At 40.7% G+C, this 26,811-nt stretch overlaps 1 protein-coding gene and 1 long non-coding RNA gene across 2 annotated transcripts in view; one reads left to right on the top strand and one right to left on the bottom strand.

The window, feature by feature from the left end:
* Nucleotides 1-6,099: 6,099 nt before the first annotated feature.
* Nucleotides 6,100-8,730, bottom strand: LOC134018192 (uncharacterized). Its single transcript, XR_009929885.1, has 4 exons — nucleotides 8,644-8,730; nucleotides 7,998-8,067; nucleotides 7,261-7,328; nucleotides 6,100-6,294 (listed from the first exon to the last, which is right to left on the bottom strand). It is a non-coding gene; the product is annotated as an uncharacterized LOC134018192 (long non-coding RNA).
* An 11,579-nt stretch (nucleotides 8,731-20,309) lies between these two features.
* Nucleotides 20,310-26,811, top strand: part of LOC134018338 (proliferation-associated protein 2G4-like) — a 42,950-nt gene continuing 36,448 nt past the window's right edge. The window contains exon 1 of the mRNA XM_062458235.1: nucleotides 20,310-20,612. Within this exon, the coding sequence (XP_062314219.1) occupies nucleotides 20,525-20,612 (88 nt within the window). The 5' untranslated portion in view covers nucleotides 20,310-20,524. The remainder of the gene's footprint in view (nucleotides 20,613-26,811) is intronic.

Genomic DNA, 26,811 nt, shown 5'->3' with positions numbered 1-26,811 from the left:
ACATGACGGTTGTTTGTAGAGTTTATTTCCGTTATTTGAAAGCATATTTAACCATTTTGTAATGAACGCTATTATGCTCATGGCATGACAAACGTAATTATAGCCTAATATAATTAGTTATAATATCGTGGCATGTTACGGCATCATTAGGCTATAGATTGTTGACATGTTATTCTGGAGCAAAGACGAAGATGTATAAATCATGTCTGATAACCACAATATTGTTATGGTCGTTATATTCTTAGAACTTTGTCAGTTAATACCACAACGATGGCATTAACAATAAGCTAGTAATAGTAAGCAACACTCATCATCATTATAATAGTAACATATGTAGGCTTAATTTAGCTTGCTTTGCCGAGCTAGAACAACGACGGAGCCATATATTCAAGTTTACAGTTTCTTTAATCCGATACAATAGCCCACTTAAGCAGTTAAACTAAAAACACGAAGCAAAAAGAGCAAAGTAGGCCCTGCACGTATAATAGCTTACTACAGTACTAATAGTATTGTTTTTCGTAAAGTTCTGCTTCTTGATCGGACTTGTACCACATTCTGACAGTTTTCTGCAATGCCTTAGCTCCAGCTCACAAGCTCTCGACTGGTTGTCGCAAAGTATGACGTGTACAGCTATTTGCAAGCATGCACGAGTTTCGGAGCTAGCAACAAGCTTCTGCGCAAGACCGGACGAGTCGGTCTGGAAAGATGGCGCGGTCCATTTCGCGCTCTCGCTTGCCTCACTGCGCCACTGAGCACTTTTTATAGAAATTAATGGGGACGCCATCTTGGAAGAAAAATCTAGCTGTGTCTATTAATATAGACAAGTTTACGCGCCAAATCCCAGGGGGCCGCCATAACTCTACACAAATGCATTTAATTTCCGCCGGAAGTGGTTTGCAAAGCGTCTGCCGGTGTAAACACAGCGATGTTGATGCTAGCTTGGGATCACGGTTCTACTACTTTGACATACTTGTCGTTTGACATTTACTACTGGATAAGTTGCCAACGTCGTCGCCATACTTTTAAGTACATTTTAGAGTAGATTTATAGTTATAAAGCTTTTGCCAGTCCATCATTTTGTAGCTTTTAACATGGAGCAAAGGCAATGTCAGAAGATGACTTTAGTCGGTGATTCATTAGAACATTTGTTGTCTATCTCTTCAATCTCTCAGCAAAATGTAGGCTAATTATTTGGCTAAAGGATGCCACACGTATCAGACAGAAGTTGTTCTATAAATTCGTAGCCCGACATTAAAAACATTTATAGTCGGTTGACTTATCGCGTTGTTGTACCCAGTCAAAGGAATAAACACACAGGAACATCATGAACATTCAATGGTCTTGCCAGGTATCCTGGCAAAACATGTAGCATAATGTTCTTTATTTATTGCCAGGACACGGTCCAAGTAGCCTAGGTATACATAACATTGAAAGCTAATTCGTTTGGAATTTCTAGGCTATTGATGTTACATGTTGATGTTCAGCCTATTCAATTTAACAACTTCAGAAGGACAAGACAGGCAGTACACTGTTATCCTTATTTAAGTGGCTTGTCACTGCCTGAAGTGCCTACTTATCTATCTATTCTTCCTATGAACCCGGTTATGACTGCTTTAAACAAGCACCGGTTGGCTACACACCTCATGCCGGGCTTTTACAGATGTGTGTATTGGCACTTTGAAAGGTTTGAATTATTATATCCACATATCAATGTATAATTATTAACCCTTGTGTTATCTTCGGGTCATTCCGACCCATCAGTCATTGTGACCCACCGTCGTATTGCGACAAATTTACCTCATACAAAAACAAAGTGAAGCATTTTCTTTTAACTGATGGGCTGTCTCAGACCCCCCACATTGCAAAGGTTAAAAGAAAATTATTTTTATTTGTTTTTGTATTGGGTAAAATTGGGTAAACACAACGATGGTTCGTTATGAACCTTTGGGTCATGTGACCCGAAGGCAGCACAAGGGTTAAATCCACTGCAACAATAGGACAAAGGAACACCAACAAAATGTGAATAGCCTACAAACAATAAGCATATTACTGTAGTATAAGTGTAACAGGCTAGAGGCGATTCTAGGTTTTAAAACTGGTGGTCGTAGCACTCAATCTAACCACTCGTTCAGGTTCTTTCTCGAGTGTTTGCAACCAACTACCGCACACGTTGTTCCCGAACCACTTTTCTTCATGTTGTAAATTGTATATCCTCTTTGTCACTGCGATATCGGTGCTTTGTCGGCACAACGGCGCTAGCTAGCAAAACAAACCCAGCCCGCCAGAACGGAAGTGAATTGCATCGAAGGGAGGAGTTTAGGAAGTAGAGCGGAAACGGCTCATAAACTTGTCTATAAGTCTGTGGTATAACCATATAACTGTCTCAGTCCAAAATGGCGGCAGCGCTACCTTTTCGCCATCTAGTGGCGGTTGTCCAAAGAACACTCCCCATTAAAGGCCATATGGCAGGTTAAACACTACTGTTGATTAATGGGTACATGAAGCACTCAATATATGTATATCATTTAAAATATCTCCAAATGGTGTCTCCAAATGGTGTTAAAGACCAGTTTTTGTCGTTTTTGGTGTTAGCATTAGCATATTAGCGCAAATGGGCGATAACGTCATGTTGGAGAGTCGTGGAGGAGAGAAGCCTCAGCCTAGTACTAGAACTATGGCGACTGACTGGGATGAAGAAGAGGTGGCAAAAACCACTAATGTGTATGATGGCCCGCAGCCGTATAATTTCGAACCAAGTAGACATGAGAGGGCAAATGAGGAATTTGCCGAGACCTGATGGCCGTCAAAGCCAATTAACCCGTTAAGGAGTAGCGTCACACATATGTGATTCTGAACATTCCAACCGACTATTTTCCGATAGACAAAAACTATATGACAAACGCTATAGTATGGCTTCAAAATTTACAATTAGGAGGCTAACAAGTAACACTAGCAGGTAGTAGCATTGCTACGAGTATTATGCTAGGTTGCTAGGTAACGGAAGCTAACTAAAACTAGCTAGCTTCCGTTTTGGAAAAATAACTCACTCCTTAAAAGGTAAAATGGATGGTCCGCTAAATTACTAAATGTAAATGTACTGTATTGCAGCTTCGTCCCAATATCTCTACAGACCGTGCAGCTAATTTAATGCTCAACACTTGAACAGGGGATTATTACTTGAAAGAGGAATTACTGCGTCTTCTTAGTTACACTATCAGGTCTTGGAAATCCTGTGACTTGCAAAAGTAGGCAAATGGCTAGTAGAACATAACATTTCATAATCATTTCAGTCAATCAGACAGCTGCAAGACCCAGTGAAATGTTATATACAGCTAGCAAACTAACGTTAGCTAGCATCGCTAACGACATTGGCTAACTAAACTTCTGTAGGTTATCCTCAGTATTTGCAAGCTGGCCAGTGCAAGTACAGTAACATGGCATTTTATTTTGTTTGAGTTTAAACTTGTCCAGTGGGGCAGGTACATTTCTCTGCCCTACAAAAAAATCCACTTGTCTCGGACAATCATGTCGTTAGCTGTAGTTCAGATAAGTAGACTAGTACTACCAGTAAACTTATCTAGATCTAGAAAGAAGACATAATGCTAGCTATGGCATGGGCTAGCTATAGGCTAACTTGCCAGTCCCACCTAGAAATCCCCCCACATCATCCCTAATTAAATATTTTCCCCGACGTTGTAAACACATTTCCGATTAGATGTCCCATGTTTTGATGGTACTAGCAGAGACCATATTAGACATTCTCTGATACTAGCCTACTGTTTATTTCTAATCGATTTCAATGGTCTCTAAGCGGGCTTTGGTCGGTCGTTTCCCCAATGTGACGTCATGCAATGCATTGTGGGGGAAAGAAGAATCATTGCTAAAAGTAGCTACCTTTTCGTATTATATTCCGTTTTGTGACACCCAACAACATCAAATACAATGGATAACAGTTTAAATGTTTATTACCAACAAGCAAATAGCGCAAATTCGTTGGAAAAATAAATCTGCCATATGGCCTTTAAGCCCCATTGTACCGAATTTGTTTGCAGTTCCACCAGAGTTCCACGATTGCCTCATTGCCTCATGCCTGCGATCGCCGGCATGAGGCAATGAGTGCAAAATGAATGGGAGTCTATGGAGCTAGACGGCTACATTTGTCTCTTTCGCCTGATTGACGTTGAGAGATCTCAGATTTGATTGTAGTTTTTGCAAATTGAACATGGATCATCGGTCTAAAGTTGAATGAACGAGTACTTATGTCCTTTTGATTTCTTACAGGGTGAGTCGATTTTGCCCATAACACACTAGCATTCTGCTAATGAATGCTGATTGTATGACGTCATTGACATTTTTAAAGGCTTTTTAGAAAACAATTATATCCTGAGAAAATATTTTGTCCACCGCCATTTCAGACACCTTCAGCCACAGGTGTTGTGGCAGCGCCTGCTGCAAGGGACTGTTGGGAAACCGGGCCAGTTTCCTCACATAGGAGTAATGGTAGAGATCATGCTGGTCTTTCTGTTAGGATAATTTCTTTATCAAGTAATGCACAATGTCGTGGTGAAGAAGGAGCTGAGTCGAAAGGCGAAGCTCTCTATTTTCCAGTCGATCTACGTTCCTACCCTCACCTATGGTCACGAACTGTGGGTAGTGACCGAAAGAACGAGATCGCAAATACAAGCGGCCGAAATGAGTTTTCTCCGCAGGGTGTCCGGGCTCTCCCCCTAGAGATAGGGTGAGAAGCTCGGTCATCCGGGAGGGGCTCAGAGTAGAACCGCTGCTCCTCCGCTTCGAGAGGGGCCAGTTGAGGTGGCTCGGGCATCTGATAAGGATGCCTCCTGGACGCCTCCCTGGTGAGGTGTTCTGGGCACGTCCCACTGGGAAGAGGCCCCGGGGAAGACCCAGGACACGCTGGAGGGACTATGTCTCTCGGCTGGCGTGGGAACGCCTCGGGGTCCCCCAGGAAGAGCTGGTGGAAGTGGCCGGGGAGAGGGAAGTCTGGGCCTCCCTGCTTAGGTTGCTGCCCCCGCGACCCGACCCCCGGATAAGCGGAAGATGTTGGGATGGGATGGGAGTAATGCACAGAGTCGTCGGATTCAAAGAAAGTACAATAGTTTAATGCTTGCCAGCAAGGAGACAAAATCTGATCGCAATACAAAGTTTGTCTGGTTCACAAGTCTTCAGGTAAGACCATTTATTGGTGAGAAGTCTCCTCCCCTGCATATCAGCTGTCAATATGATCGATCCCAGAGACAGAGTGCGCGTGCACGTGGAAAGTTCTCCGACCCTACTCCGACCCTACACTGTAAAATACATTTAAAAACAACTAACTTTAAGGTTAATCTCCGTAATTTTAGGGCATTTGTTTGTTGCTACATGAAACATTCCTGTCTATTTACAGTAATTTCTTATGATTTTTTTTTTTTTTTTTGTATAATGACTAAGAAAAAATGTATAAAAACGCAAGAAATACATAAACCCCAAGACAAATGTCTGTAAATTTACGGTATTACTCAGTCAATTTAAAGAATTTATAGATATAAAAATGTTCATTGGACAGTGGAAAAACAAGCTTAGTACATAAAGATAGCTACATTTACGGCCAATCAATGTAAATGTAGGCTTTCTAGTAGTTAATTTATGAAAATGCCCTGTGTACCAACAGTGATTCCCTGTAGAATTGTGGTTGTGCCAACTAAAAAAAAACAACAATGTATAAATACTGAATATGTACTTTTAATCAAAAAGGAATGTCAGCACATTTACAGTATTAATCAGTCAATTTAAAGAAATTATAGATATAAAAATGTTAATTGGACAGTGGAAAAACAAGCATACTTAAAAAACAGCTACATTTACAGCCAATCAATATAAATTTAGGCTATCTAGTGGTTAATTCATGAAAATTGGTCCAGCATTGAGCAAGATTGCTGTGAACCGGGCTGCAACGTTATATAGGGCAACTGTGCATGGTCAGTTAGTGTCACTAAAAGTTCTGTTTTTGCAGCTAACAGGCTCATATTATTAAGTGTCTGATGCTGAGGCTCCATGATGATCTTTTGAAATGCCTCAAAGGTGTAGCGGAACTTTGTAGGGTGCTGCATGTTCAAGGCATAAGAGCCCAAACAACATTGCAGAAGCAAGTGCTACATTCTCAAGATCTTGAAGCACCATCACACCTTCGAGGACTATCCTGACATCAGAGGGTTCACTGCTGGCAGTGTCTTTCACAACATAGATCCCCACTGTCGTTCTCTCCATGGCACTGAGGAAATCGGTCTCAGCCATTTCCTGGTCAAAAGAAAAGATACAATTCTTTAATGACATTTTCAGCATCTTTTCACTTGGCTTGAAAACAACCGGTTAATAATTTCTACCTTCCATTAAGGACAAACCATATCCGAAAATAGTAAAAAAAAAAAACGTAAATAGATCCGATGCCCCACTGTTTATGACCTCCGACCCAGGCAAAGCCGCTGCAGGATGAAAGGTAATGTTTTCTCTTCAATTTTTTAAATTCAATTTATTTGATCAAGAGGGACAGTGTACATTCATGAACATTAAAATGTAAATGCACCCAATTATATCCAAAAGGCTAGTTTCCATTGGCAGTCTTCCTTCTGTGTTTGAATGTCGGTCTGTATGTGTGTGAACAGGATTACGAAAAACTACCAGCCCGATTTGTATGAAACTTGGTGAAGGGGTGTAGCATGGGACAACATAATTCTGACCATGATTCGTCATTAGGCTCCTTAACGATCAGTGCAAAAGAGCTGCAGTTCCTGTGCAGAGACAGGAGAACCGAGCAGAACAACCATCTCTCCACCTCTCCATCGCAGCCATAGCCCACCTGAGAGGTCACGACAGTTAGCCAGACTCGTTAGATCAGAGAGGTATATTAACATCGCATCGTTTGAGTATCGTAAAAGTCGAGACTTCAGGACCCCGGGTCTGGACTGGATGGAATCCTACAGAGATGGCGTTCTGTCAGAGTCTCCCATGTATGCACAGGAACACTGAAGCAATGTAAGTGTCTCTTTTTAGTACAGGTTTACTGTGCAACACTAGTTCACTCCCATGTTAAAACGTTGCTAAAACTCATGATTACCGAGATCAGATTGTTTTTCATCGCCGTAGGTTTTGTGTTTTGAAATACATGCAAGTGAATGTCTGTGACAGAAAGAACCTCCATCAACGGTCTTGACATAAACAGTCCACACAACAATAATGGCAATTGCAATTTCATGTAGTACTCACCACAAAAACTTGGGCCCACGGTTACAGAGCTGACTCCAGGTGACAATGTAGTGTGAGAAAATGTAAATCTGCAGCAACAGAAAAACACAAGTATCATGCAAGCAATTTCTCCCGTGTGAGTGTTTGAATGTCGGTTTGTTTGTGTGTGAACAGGATTAAGAAAAAACTACCAGCCCGATTTGTATGAAACTTGGTGAAGGGGTGTAGCATGGGACAACATAATTCTGACCATGATTCGTCATTAGGCTCCTTAACGATCACTGCAGTTCCTGTGCAGAGACAGGAGAACTTAGCAGAACAACCATCTCTCCATCGTAGCCAAATTCCACCTGAGAGGTCACGACAGCTAGTCAGACTCGTTAGATCAGAGAGGTATATTAACATTGCATCGTTTGAGTATCGTAAAAGTCGAGACTTCAGGACCCCGGGTTCTGGACTGGATGGAATGCTACAGAGATAGCGTTCTGTCAGAGTCTCCCATGTATGCACAGGAACACTGAAGCAAAGTAAGTGTCTCTTTTTAGTACAGGTTTACTGTGCAACACTAGTTCACTCCCATGTTAAAACGTTGCTAAAACTCATGATTACCGAGATCAGATTGTTTTTCATCGCCGTAGGTTTTGTGTTTTGAAATACATGCAAGTGAATGTCTGTGACAGAAAGAACCTCCATCAACGGTCTTGACATAAACAGTCCACACAACAATAATGGCAATTGCAATTTCATGTAATACTCACCACAAAAACTTGGGGCCACGGTTACAGAGCTGACTCCAGGTGACAATGTAGAGTGTGAGAAAATGTAAATCTGCAGCAACAGAAAAACACACGAGGGCTTCACTTAACCAAACTTACGTTAGCCTACACAATTCCCCTAACTCAACATTACTCAACAAAACACTCCTATTTAGACAGTTCTCTGTACAGCGGCACTTTGCCAGCTCCACAATTAATTATCTAATGAATTAACATGCTTTTATCAACTATGTACAACACTAACATTGAACAAGTGCCTTCGTTTTTCATAAAATATTTCCTACCGACCTAGCTAGCTAGCAGCTAACATTATACTGAGGTAAGAGGAAAAAAATAAAATCAACATAACGTTATAGTAGAGATGGTCTACAAAGCCACACATTAGTCATGCAGGTCATAACGTTAACCGAATTTTAGGATTGCAAATGGCAGATTTAATTAACTGACATTAGATAGCTAACGCTAGCTGAGCTCTATAACCCCTGAGCTAGCTAATAGTCACTCTAAATAGCTAATGCTAACGTCAGCTAGCAATTTGCCTTCAGTTTGGTAAAAGTCCATTCCGTTTTGACAAAAAAAGGTTGTGAAAAACATATAACGCTCTATATCAGCTTAACATTAACGTTACCTCTGAATCTCTTTGTCTCTTCTTCAGTCAGTATAATTCCTGAATCCTATAACTTCTGGAGCAGCTTAAACCTCCATTCTTCTCCGGTTTTCGCGCCAGGTGCGGCAGTGACAGTTGGGAGAAGCAAAGTGCTACCGCTACAACCACTGCGCATGTGTGAACCTTCCTCATTCAAAAATCAACATTCAATGTTGTCTCCGAGATAAATATTTTTACTGTCCAATTTACTGTCCAATTATTATATTGGACAGTTCATTGTTGATTTCACAGAGTTTTCTGTTTACTAGCATTAATAACAATAGACTTACTGTTTCTAATCTCCTAGGAAATTCCTTGACAGCCCTGAGGCAGTAGTCATCCCATACCCCAACATAAATTTGGTCACACCATGGGTCACACACTGACATCTTTCTTATTGCATTTGTACCCCTATATGTTCGAAAAAATTTACATTGAAGGATTCTTATTCTATGTGTCTATTCCAATATGTAATGATGGTATCCAATGACACAAATCTGTGTTCTAGAAAGAGTGGTCTGGAGTCGCAGAGGTCCGATAATATCAGCTTTAATGCAGCAGTTGGAAATCAACAAGTACAGAGCTCTGGGGTTGTCTAAGTTTCCCTACCCGCAACAGAGTTTGGGCTGGTTCTCGAAGTCCAACTGGCTATCTGTCCCTCCCCAGCATATATTTATACAGTGCAATTGAAAAACAAGTATCAAAAAAGGGTTGAGCTTGTTCTCTCGTGCATCAGGGAGTTGTTCTTGCCTACGCGTCCCACCTGCTCGGGTGCCATCTCCACCCGGTTTCAAGGTTGTTTCTGAAAATGAAGAGATAGAGACACAAAGAACAGCCTGCTTCCCACACCCAGTGTGAGACCCAATGTTTGAGCCTGAGCACACTTCTAAGTTCATAACTTTAATAAGCACAATGCATAACTTTAATAAGCACAATATATTCTTTAATCCCTCTTTTGATCTCTGAAAACACCAGAGATCAATCAACATAGCCCGGACCAACCACCACCTCCTCGTCCTGGTCAGCCAGCCCCAGCAACGGCATTTGGAACCCCTTCGTCGGGTTCTCCTCAGCCGAGACAATGATCCTGTTACACAGGGACCTGATACATGGGATACAGCAACAATCATGTTGATATAGCACACTCTTAAGTAAAATAGCGGAAACCTTCTTAGTCCAGTACAATTCTAGTGTGGTCAAGCAGTATCACTCTTGGCCTAGTCGTAACCCTCTTTTCTGGACTCTCACATTCGTAGCAATAGCAAACGGTTCACTGGCCCTTCTCCACCAACTCCTGCAACGTACGACTGGATTCTGGAGCAGCACAACACATGCTGCAGTGGTACCACGTACTTCATTTCCCCAGCACCCTTAGGGCGTGCAAGGTTCTCTCGATGACCTTGAATGGTCCTGTCCATAAATGTACAACAGGCTTCCCCGAACACCTGATGACGTATTGGGGCAGGTGGGTCAGGTGGGGCAGGGTCTCCAAGGGGAAGGGGTAGATCATCCAGTGAGAAGGGGGGGGGACAGGGTCTCCAGGGGAATGGGGCCTTAGAACAGGGGTTAGGTAGTCAGACCCGCCGGTCTGACTCGTCCTGAAGCAGAAAAGAGTTACAGTCCCAGCATCACCTTATCTCCCATGATCAAGCAGTAACTGAGTCAAATGAGATGCGAACAGTCGAACACCAATGATTAAACACAGATATTGAAATCAAGAACCCATTTCAGGATTTAAAGTGGATATTTTTAAAGTTCAAATAAATCCCTCCTTTCACACCCTTATAGGGTGTGACAACAAACCCAAATTCAAAAAATATCCCATTACCGATTACACAATGTTGACATACAATAATGATGAGACTATGCAGCGTTATAGCCAAGTGGTGTGGACACACTGGACACAGTGGGAAAACCCTAATGATGTTATAGGGGAAAACCCACCGTCACTCCAGAGTGGACATTCGACATCCATGTATCCACGGCAGACCTGGACATGCTCACAGGCCCCCTTCACCACATACATACAACTTTAGCCAAGCTTTTAGAATTGCAATAAAATAAACTAAATTCGAAACAAATAGAAAAACCAGAAATTAGACAGGATATTTTAAAGTTCTCATAAGATCCCTCCTTTCATTGATAACTTTAATCAATACCCAATCTCCTCGTTTGACTCCTCCACTCTTTGGTTTACTGCTTCACCTGGAACAGAATGTAGCAGAAGACATCTCTTTTCTAGTTAGCATTTTTTAAATAAAATTGGTTAACCATTTGATTCGCCTCTTCATCATGCTATGTGAAAGGTTTAAGTTGTGGTATTACATATGATCTCCAATAAATCAATTCAAATGGTGTTATGCACCTGGTATAGGACTGGGAAAGACTTCAGTTCACATAGTAAACATACTGTATCTATAATTACCAGGCAGTATTTTCCCTTCAGTTTTCTTATTGTTGAGCAAACACATGTAACAGCATCTAAAAAACGAGCCCCCATATTCAACTCCTATTAGTCATGCCTAGAAATGACAATCTGTTTCTTTGTTCCCTTCTTTAGAAAATCAACTGTTAGTCTAATTTATTTCACTCCAAAAAACCTTTTCTGTCTTTTAAAACAGTTAAGTTTAAGACCAATATTGTTTTAGATTCTCTATTTTACCAAATCACACCTCTTTTTATCAAAGATATGATAAAAGCAATTTTCATTATGCCAAACCAGAATCCGTATGCTTCTTAAATGAAATATAGACCAAATAATGTTCTTAATGTAGCTATTAACCAAACATTTTTCCCAAATATATTTTCTATAAAGGTCAGATAGGTAGAACTTCATAACTCGTTTTTCTGCAGTTCAAAACGAGCCAATTAGCTCAAACCATCATAACCACAATTTATCAGACTTGATGAGTCTTCCCAAATTATTTCAGAACTGAATGTTATAATAACCCTCTTTATAATACAACATTATCACAGCCTAACTGTTTATCCCAAACAGTATGCCAGGCTTTGATAAAACTCTCAAATAAAACTTAAAACCAAATTACAATTAAACTCCAAATAAAAGTACATTTAGTTATTTTCTCTTTCTCATTTTTAACCAAATTACATCTAATACCTTTATCAAAACTCTTAAAAACCCTAGATTTTACTATTTTGACTTAAAATGTTATCCCATATACCTTTCCAATTGCTTCCTCATAATTTTTCACATACATTTCCTCAAACCATTCTTTGACCAACACAGCTGGTTTGCTCTAGTATAACTCTTCCAATTGTATTAGAACCAATTTATAAACCAGGGGTTCAATTTCTGCATTTTTACTGAATACCCTCACACATCACAGATTTTCCGCCTATAAATCCAAGTTCTGGTCGGAAAGGCTTCAAAAAAAAAACCCCCTCCCTGTTTGGCTATAGGAATTATAACAAATGTTGATCACGCATTTGTTAACCACCAAACTTGGGATTCATCTAAACTAACACATCTATCAGCATTAATACTCACATAATTATGCAGAACTATACCCTCTGGGATCACCTTTGTAAGATCTCAAGTAACAGGACTCTTTTAGCCCCCACCTTTCTCCAACTCGGGATTTCTGTAACTTCTTGGTCAAAGAAAAAAGCACGAGATTGATAAAAGTGAGTGATTTCACAATTTAAAAACTTGTTAGACTTTGCACCGAAGGCAATTATGGTCCTTGGAGGACACCTAGTGGATCTTTTTATTTTTTATTTTATTTTTTAAAGAACGACAGATCTGTTTAAAATACCGTTCAGCTCAACCCGACTCCACACAAATATTACTTTTTCACAGATATGTTTAAAATACCGTTCAACTCAACCCGACTCCACACAAATATTACTTTTTCACATCAATTCAATTCTGTAACCCTCTTGTACCGGAGAGGACAAAGAAAAGACACACCACACTCCTCTCTATTTTTATTAAACTCAATCTGACTCCACACAAATAGACAGTGAAAAAGACAAAGACGACGAGTTTAGGGACTATAACCCCTGGAAAGGACTCGAACCTCCCCTTAGACAAGGACAACGAGTTTAGGGACTCTAACCCCTGGAAAGGACTCGAACCTCCCCTTAGACAAGGACAACGAGTTTAGGGACTCTAACCCCTGGAAAGGACTCGAACCTCCCCTTAGACAAGGACAACGAGTTTAGGGACTCTAACCCCTGGAAAGGACTCGAACCTCCCCTTAGACAAGGACAACGAGTTTAGGGACTCTAACCCCTGGAAAGGACTCGAACCTCCCCTTAGACAAGGACAACGAGTTTAGGGACTCTAACCCCTGGAAAGGACTCGAACCTCCCCATAGACAAGGACAAAACACCAAAACGGTTGATTTCCCACCACTGTTGGTTTGACTAGGTACGATGAAACATAGTAATCGTCTAAATTTGGTTCTCAGTTCCGAATAGCAGTACTTTGAATTAACAGGTGTCTGCTTACCTTTTTTTATGTTGAGGCCTCTGACGATTACGTCTGCCTCCTCGTACCGGTGTATGGGTCTCTCTCCCGATCTGTCGGTCGGGCCGGAACCCTCTGGACTCCCTCTTTTCAGCGTCGGGGTCACCATTTGAAGGATTCTTATTCTATGTGTCTATTCCAATATGTAATGATGGTATCCAATGACACAAATCTGTGTTCTAGAAAGAGTGGTCTGGAGTCGCAGAGGTCCGATAATATCAGCTTTAATGCAGCAGTTGGAAATCAACAAGTACAGAACTCTGGGGTTGTCTAAGTTTCCCTACCCGCAACAGAGTTTGGGCTGGTTCACGAAGTCCAACTGGCTATCTGTCCCTCCCCAGCATATATTTATACAGTGCAATTGAAAAACAAGTATCAAAAAAGGGTTGAGCTTGTTCTCTCGTGCATCAGGGAGTTGTTCTTGCCTACGCGTCCCACCTGCTCGGGTGCCGTCTCCACCCGGTTTCAAGGTTGTTTCTGAAAATGAAGAGATAGAGACACAAAGAACAGCCTGCTTCCCACACCCAGTGTGAGACCCAATGTTTGAGCCTGAGCACACTTCTAAGTTCATAACTTTAATAAGCACAATGCATAACTTTAATAAGCACAATATATTCTTTAACATCTTTCCAAACCAAGCACAAGTCATATCATACATTTCTGCAGGGTAAATTTGTGCAACAAATAAGTTAATTTTTTATAAACTGGGGCTTTATCCCATGACTTGTCCAGATCATATGCTGGACTAAAAGGTTGGTGCCAAAGTGAAAGGTTTTACTCAGAATGCATTTTATAGTGGCCCCAATCGCAGAGTTACTTTATGCATAATTTTGTGGAAATGACCAGAAAACTGACATTAGGCCTATTTGCGTTACAAATCCTACCGGCCAACACAATGGTAAAGTATTAGAAAACTAGAATAATGTTCTTAGTGTTTTGGACACTGTGCATTTTTGGATATGTGTTAGCAAGATAACCTACCACTATCAGTAGTTAAGATAACCTGGTGACCTAGCCAGAACAACCAAGAGCTAATGCTCTTAAGACAGTGGAGATGGTTGTGGACTACTAAGAATACAGCCCCAGTAAACCCTGTGGAGTCCTTCCGCTTCCTGGGCACTATCCTCTCCCAGGACCTCAAGTGGGAACTAAACATCAGCTCCCTCACCAAGAAAGCACAACAGAGGATTTACTTCATGCGGCAGCTTTAGAAATTAAACTTGCCAAAGACAACTATGGTGCATTCTACACAGCCATCATTGAGTCCATCCTCACCTCTTCCATCACTGATCTGTTATGATCGGATCCAGGGGATTGGCAGGTAATCCAGATTGCCAGGGGAAGCATGGGTGCATCCTTTCTGCTGTTTATTCCCAATAATAAATTACTTTTGTGTCTGTACAAATACTACTAATTAGTTTAAAAAACATAAAATCACAATTTTAAAGAAAACCCAATGACCAACGATATCTGTAATTTCACATGCATTTCTTCATTATTATTAACCTGAAAAAATCTGTTAAATATTACCTCCCATTTAATGTAAAATTACATTTGAATCTGTACAATTACAATGAATTGTCATTAAATAAACATCATATTCATGTTATCTTAAATTAAGGTAAAATGTCTGTGATTTTAAGGGTGTAACATTTATTTGACATCAAATATTGGTAAATCCGCAGGCATATCATTGTTTTATGGAAAAAGAGGAAATATCTGTAAAAAATACAGTGCATTTCATGGTAAAAAAAACGGTTATTTTTTACAGTGTAGGCTTGACCATATGATTCACTCAACACAGATAAGGTTTATTGCACCTCTAGTATGATAATGGTCAACCTAGGTCAGTTTGTTTACGTAAGTCTAGTGTCATCTGTAGATCATGTGGGGAGAGGGTTCTCTACTGACAAAGGAATGCTAGCACCAGTATTTTCAGAATATAATGTTCCATTCTAAATTTCTCCGACAAGTAGCCACCATACGATTATAATAATTACATGACTTGGATAGGGTCAGTATCCAGGACCGGGTTCCTTTGGAGAATCAGAACATTTATAAATTACGCCCAAAATATTAAACAAAACCATAACATTCATAACCACAAGTGAATTATGCTTGGATAAAAAAAAAAGTAATTAAATCATTCGACAGGGAGTACTTTAAAATACGCCTTAACAAACATGGCAAGGCTGACTGGGTCGGCATCAAGTGGAAGGGAGCAACAATCCCTCACTCCCTACAACAAGATGGATGTAGCTGTGGTGTAATTGTCATGGAGGTAAGCAAATATCAATTATAGCACACACAAAAACATCCTTGGACAAAATGGCTGGTTTACCTTTGTTAACATTGCTTGTTATTTTTTGTTTATCGAATGGCCTATTTTTTTATATGAATATAAAGAATGGGAAGACAGATGATCACCAGCTTCCCAACCTTGCCATTACAAATTACAATAGACACATCAAAAAAGGTAATGGCACTGAAAAGAAAAGTTTTCTGAAAAACTTTTGGAAAAATCAGGTAATTTACAAAGAAGAATCCATTATTAAGTTGCATTAAATTATCTGACCCCTGCAATAATATTAGTGATAACACTATATATACAATAATATTTGCTTTCTTACAGTTTTCCAGAGAGAACATAATTGTTCTTTGTGTGGGTGTCATTCCCTCACAGGAACTGGCCCTGTGACAAAATGGGTTAGTATTTATTGGTATTTAGACAATTTCTTAATTGAAATTGTGAACTTTGACATTCTTAAAGTTCCTACGATGATTAAACATTGTAATTAAAGCAATAGTTAGTAAGAGGTTATAGAGTTATGTTTCCATTATAGGTCGTGTCACCGTCATGCTTTTATTTTAAATCCGCACATATCATGTTCAGTGTGCATGAGGTGGTTTCATTGTGATTGTCTTGGTATGACAAAAAGGGACTTCACTGTTGCTAAACAATCTCCAGAGTGGAAATGCTGTCTCTGCAATTGAAAAGGTGACAAATGTAAGTTGTATGTTGTACTAAATATAACAATTCTGGTAGGAACTAGGAACCCAAAAGCAGATTGGAGACAGTTGGTTAGTCTCAAAAGATTCATTAGATAACAATAAGGAAAGAATGAGATGGGACAGGGGTGGCTGGTAGTGGTGGAGCTCGGGCTCCAATCTGGCTGATCGAAGTTAACTGGCTGGAGCAAGCTTTAATTTCATGGCTTGTAAGTTCCAGAGTAATTTATCTGCCTGTCAAAGGTGGGCATGTGGGGTGGAAGAGAAAGGTAAGGACAACAGGCAAGCAAACAGGCAGGTTACAAAACCTATAAATATGACTTAACGATCCGGGAGGGCACTGGATGTCAGGTCTTTCCTAAAGTAAGGCGACTGAAGATTACCAGATACTGATCAGGTGTGTGATTGCAGAGGAGAGGCAATATTCATTTTTGACAAAGATATTGATGAAATACTGGAAAATGTGTGTTTGTTGGCTATGGGTTAATCAATAATCAACTTTATCACCAAACCAAAGCTTGGACAACTTGATCTGCTAGTATTAAAAGAATGTGCAACAAGTTTGAAGTTTCTATGTTCATTTTTGACAAAGATATTGAGGAAATACTGAAATATTGGTGTTTTATTGATTTATTGGCTATGGATTAATCAATAATCAACTTGATCACCAAACCAAAGCTTGGACAACTTGGTCTGCCAGTATTAGAAGAATGTGCAACAAGTTTGACGTTTCTATGTTCAATTTTGACAAAGATATTGAGGAAACAGAAATATTGGTATTTTTATTGATTTATTGGCTATGGATTAATCAATAATCACCTTTATCACCAAACCAAAGCTTGGACAACTTGGTTTGCTAGTATTAGAAGAATGTGCAACAAGTTTAAAGTTTCTATGTTAATTTTTTACAAAGATATTGAGGAAATACAGAAATATTGGTGTTTTTATTGACTTATTGGCTATGGATTAATCAATAATCAACTTTATCACCAAACCAAAGCTTGGACAACTTGTTCAGATAGTAGTAGAAAAATGTTAAACAAGTTTGAAGATTCTGTGGTCATTTTTTACAAAGATATTGATGAAATACTGGAAAATGTGTGTTTTTATTGATTTATTGGCTATGGGTTAATCAATAATCAACATTATCACCAAACCAAAGGTTGGACAAATTGGTCAGTCAGTAGTAGAATAATGTGCAGAATATGAGGGTTAGGGTGATTTTTACTTATGATTTTTTTTTTTTTTTTTTATAGAATAGAAGTACACAGAGGCATAACTACATCTCTGACGTTGATAACAAACCCAACCGTTTAAAAATCGGTTGAAAATTGAGCAAGTTATGGTTATTTAAAAAGTACATGTAGCACCAACACAATGTTATGGGTGAGCGAGTTGACTGTAGCAAGATGGCCGCCATGTGCGGACGTTCGACTCCGTTGGCCGGCAACGCGGACGAGACATCTAGCCTTTATATATATCTATGGCTCTGACTAGCTAAGAACTACATCATTGTTTTGTGTTAATTATTTTGATACTCATAGTCATCTCTAATTGCTGGTTAATAGCTCTCTATATTACTCTTAACGGCAGAGGGCTTGGCTGTTACGTGCCAAGAAAAGTACATTTCCTCTTGGCCACGGCGAGGAAACTGAGTTCATGTTGGGCAAACAGCTCTTTAAGAACAAAGAATTGGCACTGCGTTGTGAATGTTAGGTCTGATGTTCGGCAGGTATGATAAACAGTGTTGCCAAAATCCTACTCCCCCAGTAAGTTAAAAAGAAATACTGAATTGCTACATCATTAAATAGTTGATTCAAGTTGCAGTTGGTTTTTAGGATTGTTAAATTGGTGAGGTAGCGTGCGAGATAAAGAGAACTCATACACAGTAGCCTACTGCAATGCATACAAGGTGAAAATAATGGGGCATTAAGTTGTATTAAACATAGATGAACACAGCTCTATTTTAGCTCTAGCTTTTGAAACTAGTTGCAAACATGTAAAAGTTAGAAGGGGAATAGGACTCGTGCTGCCTTCGGGTCACATGACCCAAAGGTTCATAACGAACCATCGTTGTGTTTACCCAATTTTACCCAATACAAAAACAAATTAAAATAATTTTCTTTTAACCATCGCAATGTGGGGGGTCTGAGACAGCCTAGCTGTTAAAAGAAAATGCTTCACTTTGTCTTTGTATGCGGTAAATTTGTCGCAATACGACGGTGGGTCACAATGACTGATGGGTCAGAATGACCCGAAGATAACACAAGGGTTAATCAACTTTAGACTTCCGTTAAAACACATTCCTCATATATGAAACACACACATTATAACTGTATTCCAAAATTTCCATGACAAGTGTTGTGCTCAAATCCAACTGAGAGTAATATGTCTGTGCTGCCTACTGTAAACATCCCTGATCTGTTTTCATGATCAAGCTTCAAACTTGTTAAAACTCTTATTTAACCCTTGTGCTGCCTTCGGGTCACATGACCCAAAGGTTCACAACGAACCATTGTTGTGTTTACCCAATTGTACCCAATACAAAAACAAATAAATAGCATTTTCTTTTAACCTTCGCAATGTGGGGGGTCTGAGACAGCCCAACGGTTAAAAGAAAATTACTCACTTTGTTTTTGTATGCGGTAAAGTTGTCGTAATACGACGGTGGGTCACAATGACTGATGGGTCAGAATGACCCGAAGATAACACAAGGGTTAAAATAAATGTGATGGAACCAATCAAAATGTCATCGTTTATTAGATGTTTTTCACAAGCCATTCACAAAGGGAAGGTCCAGGCTCGGCTTATCAGTACTAAAACCAAGCACTGTATATTGCAAGTTAGAAGATACTTACTAGGCTGTGGGAAGCAGGATTTATAAAATGGATAGGATTGTAAACACAAAACTGTTGTGTGGCAAGTAGTTTACTGAGAGGGAAATAGAAGTTGAATTCTGATAGGAGGGACCTCTGGCTGTGAGCAGGGGCCTTTTTATATACATGTGTAATATAATGTAGCTATATACAGCAAATGTTTACTCCTTGACAGGTCTGCAAACGCCTTTGTAAACCGAGATTTGTTACAAACAAATCGTTTTAACAAATCGAGGCGACAAAGCGTTTGCTGTCGAGAAGTAAACATTTGGTTTCTTATATACTACAACAATACGTGGGAAGATCACAAATCAAACAGGTCGAATCTGGAGCAGACGCCATGTTGTCAGAGCAATCAGCTGCACTTGCACTGGTGACGTCACTACATCTCCAAGGCAACATATCAACAACATCAATTTGTCTTCTGTCTGCTTCATTTGCTACATTTGCAGTTTAATGCTTGCCAGCAAGGAGACACAGTCTGATCGCAATACAAAGTTTGTCTAGCTCCCCAGTCTTCAGGTAAGACCTTTTATTGGTGAGAAGTCCCCTCCTCAGCATACAGTATCAGCTGTGAATATGATCGATCCCAGAGACAGAGTGCGCGTGCACGTGGAAACTTAGAGTTTTCTGACCCTAGGCTTGACCATATGATTCACTCAACACGGATAAGATTAACACATTTATTGCACCTCTAGTATGCTAATGGTCAACCTAGGTCAGTTTGTTTACGTAAGCCTAGTGTCATCTATAGGTCATGTGGTGAGAGGGCTCTCTACTGACAAAGGAATGCTAGCACCAGTATTTTCAGAATATAACCTTACATTCTAAATTTCTCCGACATAGGGGTATATCTCCATAGACCTCCATTCATTCTGCACTCACTGGTGATCCCCTCAAATGGAACCAGAGTGGAACTGCAACCAGTTCAGAACCCGGAAGTTTCCCGAGAGTGGCAGTCCCCATATTAGACATTGGCTGTTTATCAATCCACATTTTTTTCCGTTCTTGTGTTCTTGCGAACTCGTTTGACGTCATCTTTCATTGCCCAAGTACAGTTCCAATCCAAAGAACACAAGTCACCAAGAACGCCAAAAATACCCGGAAATGTTCCTGATCCGCCCCTTTTATCAAGGATACATTGGATGGTGACTTGACCAGCGAGAACGCTTCTGATTTCCCAGAAGTCCTTGCGGACTTGCAAGACCATTCTCGCAAGGACGCTTGCAAGAACGTTCTTCAAAAGAATGTACTTGCGTTCTCAGCGTTCTTCGGATTGATAAACAGCCATTCTCTGGCTATACACTTTGATCTATGGCAGTAACGTTACCCATACGTGCTCTGCGTGAGGACGTAGCAGGAAGAAGTTAGTGGGTGTTTTGGGCTTTCATTGTCACTGGAGAGTAGCGAAGAGCAGGAGAAGCTTGGTGGAGGTGGTTGACAACAAGGAGAAAGTTATATAGAGCACGAAAGCACCACTGAAAATATGTCTGGGGATGACGATCCGCAAGAACAGACCATCGCTGATGACTTGGTCGTCACCAAGTACAAAATGGGGGCTGAAATTGCCAATCGTAAGTGAAAATCTAAATTCCGATTAAAAAAATTACTTTAGCCATTACATTTTTCATGCCACTTGGAGTCAACGCTTGCTAGTTTATAAATTGTCGCTGCCATGTGCCTTATGAAATGCATTAACGGGCGTTAAGCTGGCCATATTTCACTTGCAACATTAAAGTAAAAACTGCTCCACTAGCTCAGTACCAACTAGCTAGCTAACTAGATGGCTGCATGTATAGCACATTATGTAATTTCCTTTAAACTAAGGACGACCGGTCAGCTAGCTAGCGGATAGCCCAACGTATAGCAAGATAGCCCAATTTGGCAGCATTTACTTTTAAATCATGACCGAAATTATGCTTGATAGGTAATTTACTTTATAATAAACAGTTTGCTAAACAGATTGCTAAAGTTATCCATGCATAAAGGCAGCGAGCTAGCTAATCTTAGAGGACGCGTGTGAGCTGCTCTAATCTGTCAATGCTCGGTCTAGTTCTAACACATGCGCATCGCACTGAGAACACGTCACTTTCAGATTGCTATCCAGCTAGCGAAATGAACCGGCCTCATGACAAAACTAGTTGCTAGCAAGCTACAACAGGTCTGTCAAAACACGGACAGTGAGCAGCATCCTTATTCGCGTTGTTTCACAGACTAGGGCATAGTGTCCATGATGCGGTGAAGATGTCAGTGAAACACACAAATACAAATTTCTTGAACTATAGATGGTGCACAGTGCCAGGGATGATGTCGGTGACACACACAGATGTCTGAAATTATAAATAGTGCAGTGCCCGTGATGCAGCTGGTGATGATAGTTCTCACTCAGTTAACAGTTACGTTGCCCTTACGTTGCCGCAACTTCATTCGACCAAACATACGTCGCGGGACCGTGCAAGTGAAGGGCGCCAGAACGTAACCGCAACTACTCTTCCCTTACAAAAAAGAAGTTATAAATGTGTTAATCTTATCTGTGTTGAGTGAATCATATGGTCTATATAAATTAGCATTAGCATATTAGCGCAAATCGGAGATGACGTCACGTTGGGGAGTCGTGGAGGAGAGAAGCCTCAGCCTAGTACTAGAACTATGGTGACTGGGATGAAGAAGACGTGGCAAAAACCACTAATGTGTATGATGGCCCGCAGCCGTATAATTTCGAACCAAGTAGACATGAGAGGGCAAATGAGGAATTGCCGAGACCTGATGGCCGTCAAAGCCAATTAAATGGATGGTCCGAGGAGAATGAGTGGAGAGTTGGTGAAGTGTCCTGGTGAGTTGCTATCATTTAGCAACGCAGCAACGATCTCTGGAGCTAGTCTACGAACAGCAGTGCACTTTTTTTTTTTACTGAATAGCACTGAGTGAAAGTCAACGTTTTCTTTAGATCTAGTGACCGTGATCATTCAGGGCCTGACATTAAATTTTTGAGGCACTTGTCCTTTGGACAAGTAGCCCTACATTTACGTTTCACTTTTCCATGCACAAAAGTCACGTCCGGGTAAAGATTGTGCCTTTGACCAACGAAGATGAGCTGTAATATTATACAAATGATAACAATTGCGGTGTTATAAAAAAAAATATTTGTTACATTAAACATTTACACAATTTCTGCAGAATGAAACACTTTCTGTTATGTACTGTTATGGGAGTCAGGTGGCTGAGCGGTTAGGGAATTGGGCTAGTAATCCGAAGGTTGCTGTTAACCCTAACCCTAATGACGTTGTGTCCTTGGCAAGGCACTTCACCCTATTTGCCTCGGGGGAATGTCCCTGTACTTACTGTAAGTCGCTCTGGATAAGAGCGTCTGCTAAATGACTAAATGTAAATTCACAGTGCAAAAAATCTTCAGAATGTGCACAAACAGGCACACAATTTTGAAAAAGTTATTATTAGCGTATTATTAAACCCACTTTTTATTCATTAAAATTACTTCACCATAATAATGCACCTATAATACAAATCTGAGCAAGGGCAGCAATCTCTATCGAATCAACAGACGTGCAATTTAGCTAGCAGGGGAAGAATACAAACAACTAAAATCACCAGTTACCAGTGATTGACTGCATGTCGGAGAATAGCACAGACACGCGCTTACACCGCGAGCGGTGAGACTGCCGCAGTGACGACTCTCCGTTCAGGAGGGTGAAGTTAACAGACTTTTCAAGAGGCAGAATCCCCGCAAAGCAGCTGAGCCGGACTCTGTCTCTCCAGCCACCCTCAAGCACTGCGCTGACCAGCTGTCTCCGGTGTTTACCTACATCTTTAACACCTCCCTTGAGACATGCCATGTGCCAGCCTAGGGATAGGCGATATGGCCTAAAATCCATATTGCGATATACATTGCAGCCTATTGCGATAACGATATATATCGCGATATTTAAATTTATAATAGAACCATTTCAGAACAGGTTTAGCCAAACTGCTAAATATATATATATATTTTTTTAGAAAGAAAGAAACGTATGTAGTTTTGAGAACATTTATTGTGCAAAACTGTAATTATACAACATAATGTTGCAGATAAATACAATTCAAGTACACTAGCTGCAGAACCTTTAACAAAGAAAAAGCTTAAAATATTGGGTTTCTTTCCTTTAGGGCAAAGCATTTTAAAAGGCACTACACTTAGTTTAAGTCCTTGGTTCTTAAATGCCACCCAAGATGCAAAGAACATTAAAAACATTTAGGCATGTCTATTTTAACCCTTGTGTTATCTTTGGGTCATTCTGACCCATCAGTCATTGTGACCCACCGTCGTATTGCGACAACTTTACCGCATACAAAAACAAAGTGAAGCATTTTCTTTTAACCATCGGGCTGTCTCAGACCCCCCCCCATTGTGAAGGTTAAAAGAAAAAAAAAAAGATTTGTTTTTGTATTGGATAAAATTGGGTAAACACAACGGTGGTTCGTTATGAACCTTTGGGTCATGTGACCCGAAGGCAGCACAAGGGTTAAATAAAGAAAATTCTAAGTGTAGTGCACAGATACTTAAAATGAAAACATAATCAAATGCAAAATGAAAGCACAATATTTTTTTTGAATAAACCTTTATGCGATTGATTTGTATAATCAATCAATAGCTCTGATCATGGCTTTAATGCCGCGGTAAAAGTGTGCACAAAGGGAACTCAGTGCTAACGTCACAACGTCATCACACGTTAGCAACGATGCATAGATACGGGTTCTAGTAAGACAGCGATATCAGCGAGGAAAGTTGAGGCTACTTGGTTCCCCTTCATTCTTTTGATGAGCAGTCTCACGAGCCCTACTCACCCGGCGTCATCGATCCGACCAGCTAAATACTTATTTAGCACTAGCGTTGCTACCTGCATATAGGCTACCTACAGCTGGCAGCTGTGTTCCGTTTAGCTCCTAGATTCAGACATAGCCCCGGTAAATAGTAGAGCTAGGGTCAGTCTCTTGTCCAGGGCCCAGTTCGGAGTTTGGATTCTTTCTTTTTTAAAACTTCTCCATCACCACGACCTGTCACATGCATCATTAATTCTCTTGTCTCTAAGAGCTGCCTACCTATATTTAGCTATACCTGCTGCCACCCGGACAAATATTACATTACTCTGCCAGTCACTTTATTACAGACACTCGACAAGGGAATATTATTTGCTGATAATAATTAATAAATGATTATTATTATTTTTATTTAATTTAAGACTAATTAAGTGAAATTGGATAATTTCTCACGGCACACCTGATGATCTCTCACTAGTGTGCCGCGGCACAGGGGTTGGGAATCGATGCTCTACAGAGTAGTTTGCTGCTGCTCGTCAGACGGCTTAAATCCGAATCAAGTCCAAATAATGGATGTTGCACCGGTCTTTTTCACCAGCTCCTCCGTTTCGCTTTCAGCCATGGCTACTCAAGAGGAGAATATGCGTTGCAGACGGTTGCAGCTCGTGGCTCTAAATTTCGCGGGTCTACTTTTGCATTATCTCGATAGTGCAATAGAATTAAAATCTATCGTAGGCCAATTTTGTAGCGTTTATATTGCATCGTTTATATCGCCCATTCCTATGCCAGCCTGTCTCAAGTCCTCCACCATCATCCCTGTGCCCAAAAAGCCAAGGCCAACAGGACATAATGACTACAGACACGTCGCCCTGACTTCTGTGGTAATGAAGTCTTTCGAGCGCCTGGTGCTGGCACACCTTAAATCCATCACAGACCCTCTACTGGACCCCCTGCAGTTTGCCTACAGAGCCAACAGGTCTGTGGACGATGCAGTCAGCATGGCCCTCCACCTCACCCTACAGCACCTGGACTCCCCAGCATCCTATGCCAGGATCCTGTTTGTGGACTTCAGCTCTGCCTTCAATACCATCATCCCCGCCCTGCTTCAGGACAAGCTCTCCCAGCTGAACGTGCCTGATTCCACCTGCAGGTGGATCACAGACTTCCTGTCTGACAGGAAGCAGTGCGTTAAGCTGGGAACACAAGTCTCTGACTCCCGGTCCATCAGCACCGGATCACCCCAGGGTTGCGTCCTTTGTCCTCTGCTCTTCTCCCTGTACACCAACAGCTGCACCTCTAGTCATCCGTCCATCAAACTCCTGAAGTTTGCGGACGACACCACCCTCATTGGTAGGGCTGTCCCCGACTAAGATTTTCTTTGGTCGACCAAGACTCGACTAAAACGTCTGAAAATCGACTAATCGAAATTTGAAACGCTTTTTTTCCACACAAAAAAAACGTACAAACATTTTCCCGATCTGACTCAATGGCTGCTGATTGCAGATTCAGCCGCTAATAGCCTACTAATAATAACTCGTATCACCAGTCCTGTTGTAACCGAATGCCGATGGTATTTAGTATCTCTTACAATGTACTACAAATTAAAAGTATTGTTTGTTTAACATGCAAATCATCAGAGCACGCTTATCACTGCCTGCAAACTTGCAGCATGCGAACTTACGTAGCAGTTACAGACCTGCCCCCACTGCAAAAAAAAATCCTAGAGGAAACACTGGACCGGTGAATGCTGGGATTGCGTGACGTCAACTCCCGGAACTCTATAGGCCAAGCTTCCACGCTTCCAGGGATGATCTCGTTTTCATGGAGACAGACGCTGTGTGCACGCAGGGGAGGGGCTGTGTGTGTGTGTGTGTGTGCGTGCGCGCATGTGACAGAGAGACGGAGGGAGAGCAGGGAAAGGAAATGCAGCTGAACGAATACGCTGCGTGTTTTAAATGGCTTTAAAAAAAGACCCTGCTTTCTTGACTTTTCTAAATATCACCCAGTGTTTGTACATTTTCTAAATCACACTTGTAAAAGCTCATTTAAGGCAATTTCCCTACTGTAAATAGCTGACAGGTGCGTGTTTCGTTTTTTTTTTTTTTTTTCTGCATTCCAAGGCTGCGATTCTCTTTTCTATCAGCAGATGTTGCAAGGGCTCCTGTATGCGAGTCTTCTGTTATTCAGACAAAGTTATATTAATATAATGTGTATAAATATACCAAATATGTATAGTTCATACATTTGTATATGTGTGTGTGTGTATAGGGTGGGCGATATGAACCAAAATTCATATCACGATATTTTGCGGTTTCCAGGCGATAACGGTACATCACGATATACTGTACAATTTTATTTATTTTTTTTAACTTTTATTAGCCCTTAAACATACAGAAACAGAACGGAAGGCAATGCAAATGTCTTCAGTTGTTTTTTTCCTGTGCTAACATGAAACATAAACAAAGGTATAAGGGTTCAATAAAAATGCAGTTAAATCAAATATTTAAAGTTTACAGGATGTAAGTAAATGTAAAACAAAAACACTTTCAGGCCAAACAAACACTTTCAGGCCAAACATAACAAGTGCATTCTCTTTTTCAGGCATAACACTGGTCATTATGAATTCTACTAACAACTTGCTGCCTCCCTCTTTCCAAGTTCTGTGCCAGGAACACAAACATTTTGACATTTTCTGGTTTCAGAGATGCCCTGTGGCATGTGACCACATTGCCGCCAGTGCTAAATGCTCTCTCAGAGGGGTAAATTGTGGCTGGGATGCATAAATATTTCTTTGCAAGATGACTCACTTGTGGAAAGTTGGATGTGTGACCTCGCCACCGCTCCAAAGGATCAGCCTCACTGTCTGCTTCCATCATCAGAGTGTAGCTGTCCAGCTCTTGCTCGATGACCTGTCTTTGGGTTAAGGCAGGTGCGGGTGCACTACTGGTTTTCTTAAAGAAG

Source organism: Osmerus eperlanus, chromosome 4 (assembly GCF_963692335.1).
Source record: "Osmerus eperlanus chromosome 4, fOsmEpe2.1, whole genome shotgun sequence".
In the NCBI taxonomy this organism is placed as follows: domain Eukaryota; kingdom Metazoa; phylum Chordata; class Actinopteri; order Osmeriformes; family Osmeridae; genus Osmerus; species Osmerus eperlanus.
Note: the sequence above shows the minus strand (reverse complement) of the source record. Positions and strands in the feature narration are given on the sequence as shown.